This window comes from Triplophysa dalaica, chromosome 22 (assembly GCF_015846415.1).
Source record: "Triplophysa dalaica isolate WHDGS20190420 chromosome 22, ASM1584641v1, whole genome shotgun sequence".
NCBI lineage: Eukaryota > Metazoa > Chordata > Actinopteri > Cypriniformes > Nemacheilidae > Triplophysa > Triplophysa dalaica.
Genome location: NC_079563.1, coordinates 6488329 through 6500570, shown reverse-complemented (window position 1 = coordinate 6500570; position 12242 = coordinate 6488329). Strand labels below are relative to the sequence as shown.

The window sequence follows — 12242 nt, the reverse complement described above, 5'->3', positions numbered from 1 at the left end:
TGCAAGCACATTCTTTTCAGATATGTAACAATGTTTGTTTATTTGTTTAACTCACACAAAGGACTCACACATGAAACTAAAGTACTTCCTGTTAGTCACAATTGAACATCTGCTAAATGTCTTAAATGTAAATGTACGGTTTGCATGTTCGCTTGTATGCGACAGGACATCCTTTGCACGTGCATGCAGCGTGAAACAGTCAAACGCTTTCCATAGAAAATATTCTCATTTTTATTCATCAAAGCATCATAGAAACTTGCATAATTTGTGAAAAATCTAACTGTAATCCAACTGTTATTGTAGGAGCAGCACATCTGAATGACATCCTCACGCTGCATCATCATAATGCCATAATGTTTACGTCGCATGTTTTTGGTATCCATAGACACGTGAAGACAGCAGTTCTGCTAGAAACACATTCTGAATCTCAAAGCTTGTTGAAGTGATAAATTCCATTCTCATATTGCAGCAAAGGTCAAAGCCCATAAAATGACACTGTCTTGAGGTTCATTCGTGTCAAATGTGCCAAAATGTGATTCATTCATTCATTTATGTGTCATTTATAAACATTTTCCAGGTTAATTTAACCCAGTGGGTGGGTTTGCCCTTTTTGCATTTTGAGAGTGTAAGATCACCCTTACCACAGTGACTTTTTTTCAAACTTTTGAACCTAAAAATATCAAAAGACACAAGACCACAGGAAGAAATCAACTCTTCAATCATGTGTGATTTCTTGCAGTGTGCAATGTGATGTGCATCTTCGTACGAAGCGCACATATGAACATAACTCAGATGCTTCATAGAAACAGATGTATTCTGTTTTTTTCTTCTGTATAGTACATGTGCTCCTCCAATGCACTTAAAAGTATTCAGAACACCTTAGATACAGTACTCCATAGCAACACCCTGGCAACCATCCACAACACCCTACCATCGGAGGCATCGGTAATCATCACTCATATTCTATGCACAGAATGTAAGGGATTCTCAACCATCATTTCGACCCATGCAGACCCCATTCAGAAAAGTCACTGTTGCCATAGAAACCAAAATAGCATCTTATGGTATTGAACACAACGCACCCAAATCATTCTTTTCTATACAGCACTATATAAACATTTAACAATAAACTGTTACTGTATAAGGGATTCATAATGAAAATCCATTCTGGTAATGTAGCGTAATGCTGCACAGGCCCAATATCCTGTTCACATTTTGCTCGTGCACATGTGTCCCCTCGAGGACCAGCGCTTTCATAGGTCGTGTAAAAGTCCGCCTACAGGATGACATAATGCTCCCCGTTGATTACGGAAGTTTTCATTCCAGATTTCCCCCACGCTAGCGGGATAGGACCCCTGATCATGTTCTGTCGGACGCCCACTTTGTCCAAACACTCACACACACAAACACGCCCCGGCACTCCCTAAAACTCCCGTTCCCACAGAGTTCCTTCTGGATCCAGACAGACAGAGCACATATGGGCCACTATTGCTCAAACATCTCACAGAAATGTTTTGAGACTAAAAATACACATAGCGGGCAAAGCAGGTCACTTCCTGCTTCTCAGACAAAGAAATGATCGCAATATCATGTACAGTAGGAAAACATTGTGTGAAAATTGTAAATCCATGTGTATCCATGAACTGGAAATGCATCGATACTTCAGATGAGAGGTTTTGATTGAATACAGACCAGTAATTCAGTTTTAATAAGAATTTGTATTGAGACATAAATTAAATCAAATTATATACAATTTTTATTGAAAAAATATGCTATCTTTCCATTTCATGTGAAGCTCTCCTTAATGTTAAGGGAATATTCTAGTATCCAAAACTTTTCAGAGTTATATTAAATAATATCCTGGTTCTTCCTAGTTTTGAACTGCCATTGATTGTTATTGTAGTGTAAAGTCTGTGGTATGTCTCATTTTTTATCTGTACAGCCAAACACAACGCCTTGCAAAGTACATGCTTACTCCTTCATAAGCATACACAGGTTTTGTTCATGCGCATTCATTTTATAACTCATATTATTCAAATGTCTTTATTATTCAAATATACATTTTATATTAAATCCAACTTTATTATTTTAATTATAATTGAACAAAAAAACAAACAAAAACGATTCATCTCATAATCTGAGTTTTGAGTTATTCATGAAATAGACATGAAATAAATGTTTTAGTCATTACAGCACATTATCTCTAATAGACGGCACCGCCCTGATCCAAAAGGAAAAAATCTCGGCTGTCTCTTCGCAGCATGTGAATGAAACGAAACATCCCCCGTGGCTAATCACAGAATGTCATGTGTTAGCGAGGCTCTGGAAACAGTTAGCTTGTTCTGCACGTCCTGCTGGAGGGGAGTTCGATTCTCCTCTCCAGACATTATCCAGCTCACTTCCTGGAGCTGCGTAATATGCCAACATTCCCGGAGACTGTCGGTTTAAAGATGAACCATCTGAATTTCAGACAAAGTCAAGTGTGTTCTACATCATGTACATGGACTGAGTTACGCAGGATGTTCATGATGTATCTGTGTCTTGGGATGAGGTTTCTGCAGAGGGCAAAGTTCAAGATAAACATTATGGTGCACTTGGAGAAAAGCTACATCATACAATGGACTGGTTGCAAATGGACTGTTCTTTAAATGTAAAATACATCTTATATGCGAAATAAACATCAGATTTCATAAAAACGTACACTTTGATTAAACATGCTACATAGTGCTGATGTACTGTATGCTGAGGCCACCCTACAGTGTTATAAGCCAAAAATACAAATGTGTATACAGTGACTTTTCAACACTGCGCAGATGGACCCTGGGAAACACAATGTTTCACACACACTCAGATGTGAAAAACAAGAGTCCATTTATACTATGATATAAATGCTAATGCATACTGTTTACGTACTATTCAGGCTCTTATGGTTCAGTGGGAATTGTGGTATGCCACTAACAAAAGCAAATTACAATAATGCTGTAAAGATGTCTACTTTATTAACAGACAAAACATGCAATCTCAACCATTACAAGTAAATATAGTATTGTTAAAATACGGTATCGTTAACGTCGATCATAATGAAATGTTTCAAGAAAATGGTCCAAAGCATTATTCTTCCACATGTTTCAACATTTTTAGATTGTTTTCAATTTGCATATAAGCAAAAAAGAGGTACGGATGATGCAGTAGGTTGTCTTCTGCACTGTCTATATCAATCTTTGGATATTCCTATAAATGATGCTAGACTCTTTTTTATCGACTTTAGTTCTGCTTTCAATTGAATCCAGCATCATCAGGTTATTAGGAAACTACATGTCTTTCAAGTTCCATCATCACTGAATTTATAATTTTCTGTCTGATAAACTGCAAATGGTTAACGTGGATAATTTATAATCACCAACTATTGTCCTTAATATGGGAGCACCCCAAGGTTGTGTATTAAGTCCATTTCTCTATTCTCTTTACACAAATGATTCAGAGCTCATTTACTACAACTCATTATTTTAAATATGCAGACAATACAGCTATATTGGCATTCTATATATATGATCTATTTATATTTTTAGGCTGAAATTGTTTTATCTTTTAGATTCGCATTATATTTTTATCTTTTGAAAATCGAAAACTTTTACCCTATATTTTAGTTTTATTTTATATTATATTATAAAGTGTCTATGTTACATAACATTATAGGGTCTAGAGCTCTATTAAGCTAATTAACACTCAAAAAATTAATTAAGTCCTTCTTGTTTTTTTTTCAGTGTACATAAAAAATCTAAATCTTGAATCTTTGATTGTTAATCATTGTGAATATTTGATAGTTTTGAGGACTATTAAACCTTTAACTTTCCTTTAACATTATATCCAACCTGGAATATATAACTGATAATTCCATGAAGCAATAGTGTGATTTGGCTGGTGGCAGTCATTTAAAGAAATGAAGAAAAAGGAACATTCCATAAAGAATTTGTTTTTGTTTAAAGCATCTTGCCCTGAAATGAGCACCGTTGTCATGAAACATAATAGGCGAAAATCCTGCAGTTCACCATTTGAGGGCAAACTGTGGGGCACGACGAGGTGAAATGATACATTTAGACCCAGCTAAAGACCACGACCCCTATAACACTTCTATCACATCATAAACCTCACAGCGCAGATATATGGAGAGAGAACGGATACTTTACAGGTGCTGTTACATCTGGGAATTTCAGTATTTTACAAGTTTCAGCAGAAAATGTTGCCCTGAGAGCCCAGGGTCAGCTTGAGGGAGGTTTCGGGCTAGATGACGTGACAGTCACTTGCCCTTACATGGGACAATATGCCCTTTATACTATTTGTTGTACTAAAAAGCTAAACAATGTTTGTCTTCATGAGCCTTTTTTATCATGTCATTGGGTATCACAGGCCGTCAGTAAAGAAGATCCATAAGATCACAATATACCCTCTTCAGCACACCAAATTTATATTTTTATTCAAACACACTGATCCATTTTGGTCCAACTTTTATGCTGGTTACTACTGACTTGATGTTGGTCTTGTTGGTGGACCAGCAATGTCTGCTGTAGCTGGTGAGGCTGATCTCACAGGAGTTCATAAATGTTTTTGTGTCTAGTGTCTAATTTAAATTAATTTGTTAGATATGAATAATACAAAAGCCACAATAAAGCCACCTTTAAAGCCACCTCTAAACCATGTGGCACAGAATGTGTTCACACAAATTCATACAAAAGATTTTTTGCATATAAAAGCATATATAATTGCATGCCTGTCTGGGGAAGCCGGTTGATCATAGAAACTCCTGGTTAAAACGGCCCTAACACACAGGGTTTCTGCCAATCTCATATTAATCTTGAGTACCTATAGAGTAGTATTGCATACTTCAAATCCGATCTCCAAATCCAGGGTTCATATCCAAATTTTATATAACATTCATCACCCAAATGCAGTGAACTTCACGAACGGGGACAGTGTGAACGGCCTACTTCAGTAGGACCAGTAACCCTCCTTATCAGTTTTATTCATGTTAAATAGGTCATGTTAATATTTGCATATGGATGTCGCAAGTAAAAAGGTAACTTCCTTTTGTGTGGATTTTGTGTTTAATAAATCTGTATTATTTGATTTAATCCATAAAATTAATAAATGCAATTAACAGTTAGGAGTAGATCATCGGAAAATGTAAATTCATCAAAATCATTCAATCGCTTTTAAGTCATTGAACATTCTACTGTACTGTTAAACACTGTTCGAGTTGCTTCTGTTGAGTTTGTGTAATAATAAACATCAGTCAAAGGTCTATGCATGCATGCCTGTCGTGATTCTGTCTCATCATGTCATGTCTCTCTTGGTCTACTGGCAGGATCATGACAGAGTCTCATGTTTTGTGTGGAGCAAGACATGTTATTGTTGGTTATGACATAACATGTGGTCTCCGGGCTTGTCTTTGGCCCGGCTCCTCTCGTTTCCTCGTTTAGCTTCCCATCAGTGTTTCATTCCCGACACCTGTCCCTTGTTAATTATCCTTTGTTAGACTCCCTATGTAATGCCCTTGTGTTTTCTGTCCTGTGCGGAGTCGTTTTGTATTCATGCTTGTGTGTCTGTTACCCTCCCTTGTTGGATTACCATCCCTTGTTGGATTCCTTGTCGTGTTTTGGATGTTGTGATATTATTTAGTCTTATCGTTTTATTAATAAGTCCAGTTATTCTGTTTTCTTGTTTTGCCCCCTTGTGGAAAGTATTTTGTTTGATGTTTATATTTTACTTACCTTCCTGTTTACTCCCCTTCGTGGGCTTTTGTTTTGGTTGTGTAATAAAGTGTACCGTACCGCTGCCTGCAATTGGGTTCTTTCCGAGAACGACAGTGACTCATGCCTGTACTCTAAAAATAGTTGTGCTAAAACAACACATTTTGTGTTAGTTCAGGGACAACAAATTATGTGTAACTTTTAACTCAACTTGTGTTGTCCCTCTTATTTATTTAACAGAAAATCGACACAAAACGAAACATAATCAATGACTATGTTTACATGCATCCTTTCATGAGATTATAATAAGATTTTGGCAATATTACACTTTTCTTAATGTAACGCAATAAGTCGCCGGTTTTAATGACAATAAGAAGGCATGTAAATACCTTAATAGCATTTATCACCTACTTAAAGCGCAAATTCATGATTAACATGACAGTCTAGAGTTTTACTGTCAACACCACTTGCTCTCTGCAGTCTCTGCTACTTATCCTTACAGAAACCGCATGAATGCAATGGCAGCGTACACAACCATTGCGGATGCATTTTCCATCATATTTCTATTTTCATCACGGTGCCAAATAACCAATAATACACCCACATACTGGTGTAAAGCATTTGACGTGAATAAATTAAAACGATAGCCAGTAATACACACTTCTGTGTCTGAGATCATTGTTTATAATCATGTGCTGTGTATTATAGCAAATAATCAGACTATTAAAACTTTCATGTGAACGGGAGCAAATATGTGTTCTCATGTCATGTAGTTGGATAGAAACGGTGCTTATTCGCAAATGTTTTATGCAATATTCCAATTTTGCGCATTAGGTACATTCGCAACTTTTGATAGAAACACAAAAAACTTTTGTACTAAAATTTATTCTAAATATAAGAAATAATATAGAAACAGTTAGAGCACAGGTACGCTAGAAAGTCTCCTTCCCTCTCTCTCTCAGAGAAAATGACAAAATGTATGTTTCATCTTAGGATAATATTTATATACTCTAAACAATATAATTATATATATAATAACGCTACGATGAATATTTAATTTTAAAATTATTTCATCATATTCAGTGAAAGAGTAAGAAAACCTGTGTTGGACAATAGCTTGAGCTGCGAGGTTTATCTGAATAACAGCACTTTTACAGACGGCAAACGAGAACTCAGTAAACCCGCTTCGTATAAAAGGTGTTTTATTGTGTATGAACTGATTTTGAGGACTGCGCACTATAAATTACTTACAAGAGAACTTCTGTAGTCACAGTCTGCGTCACATGGGGTTGCCTGGATTATTTTAAGTGACTACAGGTGGTAAAAGAAAGGTTAGGCAGAAAGCACTAATATGGAGATGGCCGTGTTTTAGGCAAATTACTCAACTCGTTTCTCCAAATTCACAAACATTAGAACGAGGTTAAGAACAAATTCATGTGTTTAAGCACTAAGCACGTGTTGTGAATTAGGGGGAAAGTCGTGAGAAGTTCAAATAAATAAAAAAAATCGAATCATAATGCAGCACAAATTAGTGCCGGGTTTAAGACATGCGTTTTTGGGTGTTAAATAAAGCCAGTACAATGACGAGCGAAAAGCTTAATGAATCGTGTTATATGATTAATTTAAATACTCTTCTCTCATAAAGTTTACGTCTGAAGAGGAAAATCCTACAAATGCATATGCAATAAGCATTCCACTCCATGTGTTTAGTTAATACCGACGTTTTTTTACCCCAAAAGAGGCATTTGCGCTGCCGCTAGCTTAATATGTCCCTTAATGTGTTAAATACCAAAACACAAGACTAATAATTTACACTAAATTATTGTTTAAAAAATTTTTTTGAAAAAGAGCTCAGTCCCTTAATTCAACAGAAATGTATTATAGCTTCCATGCAGATCTAAAAACAATTGCAACATTGTCTCAGAGGTGTTACTTCCTGTGTTTTTTTAAGTCAGGTCCGTCTAAGTCCTCACAAATGGCGGTTGACTGTTTTAAATGTGAACAAAGTGCAACGTATTCAAACAGAAACTGAGATCACTTAAATGTTTTAACAAGGTTTGTAGCAAAGAAAATGTGTCAGACAGACAGAAAGACAAATCACTTAAAGTCAATTAAACATCTGTTTCTTGACAAATCACAGGCTACCTCAATAAGCAAACCATCCCCTCAGAGCACTCTGAGCGGCCTATATTGAGTTGAAAAGAAACCTCCAATCAGATATCCTAAACAACTCGAAATCTTTTTGTGTTTTTGTGCACTTACAGAACGTCTAGTTACGAGTGACTTAAAACAAAAGACACGATTAGGCCTTACAGATCAAAGCTGAAGGTATTTTTGAACTTCAGGATGCTAAGTATGTGCAGATGTAATGGAAACTTCAGCTACTGCTCTATCTGATGTGTCGGAACCTAAACTGTGCCAGCCTGAAAGGGAGGCTGTGTTGTCGAAATCCATAAACCAATCGCTGCCTTCCGATGGCTTACCCAGACAACCGAAAGTACTTTTGCCGGACTCTTTGACAGCCTCTTGGCAAAATAGAGGCAGAGGCATTTTAAACAAAGTCCAAGCAAGACTTTGTTTAAAATACCCTGGCTGGAACAATGACATATTTCCTGTGATTATGTCATAATAGCTGAAAAACGCCATGGGAGATAGATCTCAACAATTTGTAAGAATCGTTTCAGATTGCGTAATAGTCATGTATCATGTTTTCAAAATTGAATAGTTGTTGTGTTGTAGTTGTAATGCCGACCAGAAATAAAAGCATCTGTTATTATGATAATAGCGATTCATTTTACACTGAAATGCCCGTTTTGTGCCAATTTTCAAGCAGTTTCCCATTACCCTCTCCAGTATCTAACGAACAGACACCAGTTGACGTTTTCCATGAGCACCCTAAAAACAATTTGTCTGCAGTGCTCTTGAACTCAACGCCGGACACCATCAACCCACAGAGCTAATATGCCAGCCCTGGAAATTATTCTCTCAGGGATGTACTAGTACCAAGTACACAAACCATGTCTACTGTCTTCAATAATTATGAGTCAGGGTGTTTCCTTTGCAAGGAACGGCCCCCCTCTACAAATAATGGAATGTCTTTTTTAAGTTTCCAAGTATGGAAGAAGACAGTTCAGAGCAAGGTCTTCTGGGACATTTGAAGCACTTGCCAGTAAGTGCTTTAGATTTATACCATCGAAGGTCTGCGTGCCAAGAGGAGGGGAGTGGCAGGTGGCTTAGTTCAGCTTGAGCGTTCATCTCCTAATGACTCTATTTTTGGTGCGCGTTATTAAATTAAGGGCAAAGAAGTTGAAACGGAGCTACGGTCAGCCATATTAGATATGTAGGATAAAGTATGAATCAATTTATAATAAAATAGAAGCAGGAAAGTTTAATGAGCCTATGATGAAGATGCCAGCAATCCAGGGGGATGCATAAACCCGTTGCCCTTTTGAATCTGTTAAGCATTCAATAACTTCATAATTTATTCAAGACAGAGCACACGCCTTGTACAAAAAGCACACACGGAAGGGATGTAGTGCTCATGGAGGCAAACTAAGTGCATCAGGAAGATCTCAACATTGAATGACTATTAGAACATCTGCCAGCCTGTGTATACAGTACATTGTAAAAAATATAAGTTGTGTTTCGTATAATGTAAAAAAAATACAGTTTTAATGTTTTACAGATTTATCACATATGTTTGAAATACGCTAGAAACCATTAAATTACAGTAAAATACTGCAAATTTACATTTGACATTCAAATACTAATTAACTGTATTTTTCCGGCACCCGCTGCTATAAGATGTTCTATTTTTTGCTGTATTTTTTCACCATGTATATGTGTGTTCATACTGAAATAACAGTAACTTTCCTGTTACTTTCCTGTAGCTCAGTGGTAAGAGCACATTGCGTCGACAACACAAGGCTGTGGGTTCGTTACCAGAGGTTTGCATATAGCTAAGTATAAATGTATAGGATAATGCAATGTAAGTCGCTTTGGATAAAAGCGTCTGCAAAATGCGTAAATGTCATGAACGTTTTACAATTTACTGCATTTGCAAATGTTATTGGTTAACGTCAATATTAAGATACATCTGTTTTATATGTTTACCAAAATAAATATGTATATAAATGTTGCAAAGCTCAAACAACGGGTGTTGATGTATGTAAATACTGTATGTATATACAGCATGTGTTGTTACACAAGTCAGTATTAAGTTCGCTTATCCTACACATTTCTGAGAGAATCCAGATGCACTCAAACCAAAAACACCTGCGCGCTCTCCTTTAGAAATTCACATGGCTGTCATCGCAGTAATCCCAGCGAGTGTGGCTGTGAAGGAGATGCTCTCAAAGCCAAACATGGGGTTTTTACAGTACAGTACAGTACAATGTAAACGATGTGTGACAGTGCATGAATACAGTAAACATTCAGTGCTCTGGTACTGTATATGCAAGTATTACAGTACTATGTTACAGTATGAAAGCGGTCTTAAAAATATCGTGAAACATCAACCATCATGATTTAAACAACGATAAAATAATTGCGACAGAAGGAGATGTACATACACTATGTGGGCTGGCTATAGAGATTACAGCAGACTTTAGTTCAGGAATGGAGCAATGTGGGATATTCTCGCACCTATAATATAAATCAGAGTATCCAAAGCAGCTGCATCCTCAACTCCTTAACACGAGTCACGAGTCTGTATCACATGCATTCCTACGAATCTGAACCCAAGAAGACATGAAAGCGCTTCATTTGGTTGGAAAGTCCAACAATCTCAATAACTTAATACAATTGCAATTCAATGTTCTCCTCATAAACTAAAACGAGTATATCGCTATACACTTTGTAACAGCGTTAATAAAAAACGAGCAATAAACGTGTTTAAAACGTTTTCCGGCGCGCAACCTTGTGTCAAAGCACATTTGATGGACTCTTGACATGAATCGATCTCAGTCATCCCACCTGATGTCATGATGTCAGCTCATGCAGAACGAATAAGCGAAACAACTAAATGACAATCATCTCAAAACACAGTCCTGTATGACAAAAAGTGCAGTTTACGAGAAAACAAAGTTATAACGCGGAGGATGTTTGGAAGTGTGGGCATGGCGCGGTGCGCAAATACAATGCATAGAAATGTAAACCCGTTATGCTCCGAGTCCGAATGCGCGTATGTATGATCTTACACGAGACGATAACAGGAACCTGTGATCAGATACCGTGACAAACCGTGACGCGCAGTATCAATAAACACGATAATTAATAATACATTGAAATGCACGCGCTGCCATCTGTATGCTGCAATGCAACATGCAGCGCGTTCTTTTCCGCGCTCAAGTTTTTTGACACGAGGAAACACTTGTAAACGAAGACAAACCGAATAACAAACAATTAAACATAACGGTACCTAGAACAGCTGCTAGTGTGAAATGATAGACTCCACAAGGCATCATCCTCGTTCCCTGTGAGAGTCTGGATACGAGGCTCCTTCCCTTGGAAGCGCAGACGCTCAAGTGAGTCACTGGAGGAGAAGACTTGATTCAGTTATTCAGAGATTCTGCTAGAGGGCATTTCCTCTGTAGATCAAGTACAGTGCATCACTCTTACGATTTTGGAGACACCCAGGATTGAAAGAGGGTTGGCTTCCGACTTCATGGTTTACAGCAGGATATATTGAACATAGAGCTAATTCTGATGTTTTTTTGTTACTGTAATGTAAGAGGTCAATTAATCTCAAAAGCCATTAGTTATTTTGACACTAGTGTGTGGTCACTGGTCTGCTTCTTACTGACTGCTCATCAAAATAACACCATGGGGTTCTGGAGGATTCTTTCTGAAATACTGGCTTTATCAGATGTCTGCGGTCACACACAAAAATGAAAAGATCAACGCATTAGAGTCCATCAAACCGATATACCGATTGTGGAGATATGCTCAGTTTACATTATTCTGGCTTCCTCTGTTCTCTAGATCTTCCTAAAATCACGTTCCAGGAAAACCCTGATTAGTGTTTTCGTCTCTTTTTTAAATCAATTTCCTACGCCACTCCCATCTGGAAGCCTATCCGATTTGCAGAAGAAAGCAAATTTCCTGAGGAATGCAATTATTTGCATGCTAATTACCATATATGAGTCTATTGCATATTATTTGGAGCTACATTACTAAGTTATTGAGAAATGGATATACATGTTTACATTACATTACTTATTTAGATTATTTATTTATGCATAGGCAAAAGACAAAGATGTCTTGGTGTCAACTGGTGTAAAGGTTTTCTGATGACTAGTGAAAGCGGCAAACTAAGATTTTGGGGTTAAAATAAACAAGAGGGATTTCTGCAATCGGTCACTCACTTCTGCAACTAGTCACTCACTTTTGCAACTGGTCATTCTCACTTCTGCACCTTGTTGTCGTACTGTCAGTCATTCATTTTTTTTGTCACATCTGTCACGGTTTTAAAGTGTTGTACATTTTGTAATGTCG

At 37.2% G+C, this 12242-nt stretch overlaps 1 protein-coding gene across 1 annotated transcript in view; it reads right to left on the bottom strand.

The window, feature by feature from the left end:
- The window catches only part of itga1 (integrin, alpha 1), a 44231-nt gene extending 32910 nt beyond the window's left edge, over window positions 1-11321 (bottom strand). The window contains exon 1 of the mRNA XM_056737366.1: window positions 11167-11321. Coding sequence (XP_056593344.1) covers window positions 11167-11212 — 46 coding nt within the window. The 5' untranslated portion in view covers window positions 11213-11321. The remainder of the gene's footprint in view (window positions 1-11166) is intronic.
- Window positions 11322-12242: the final 921 nt, after the last annotated feature.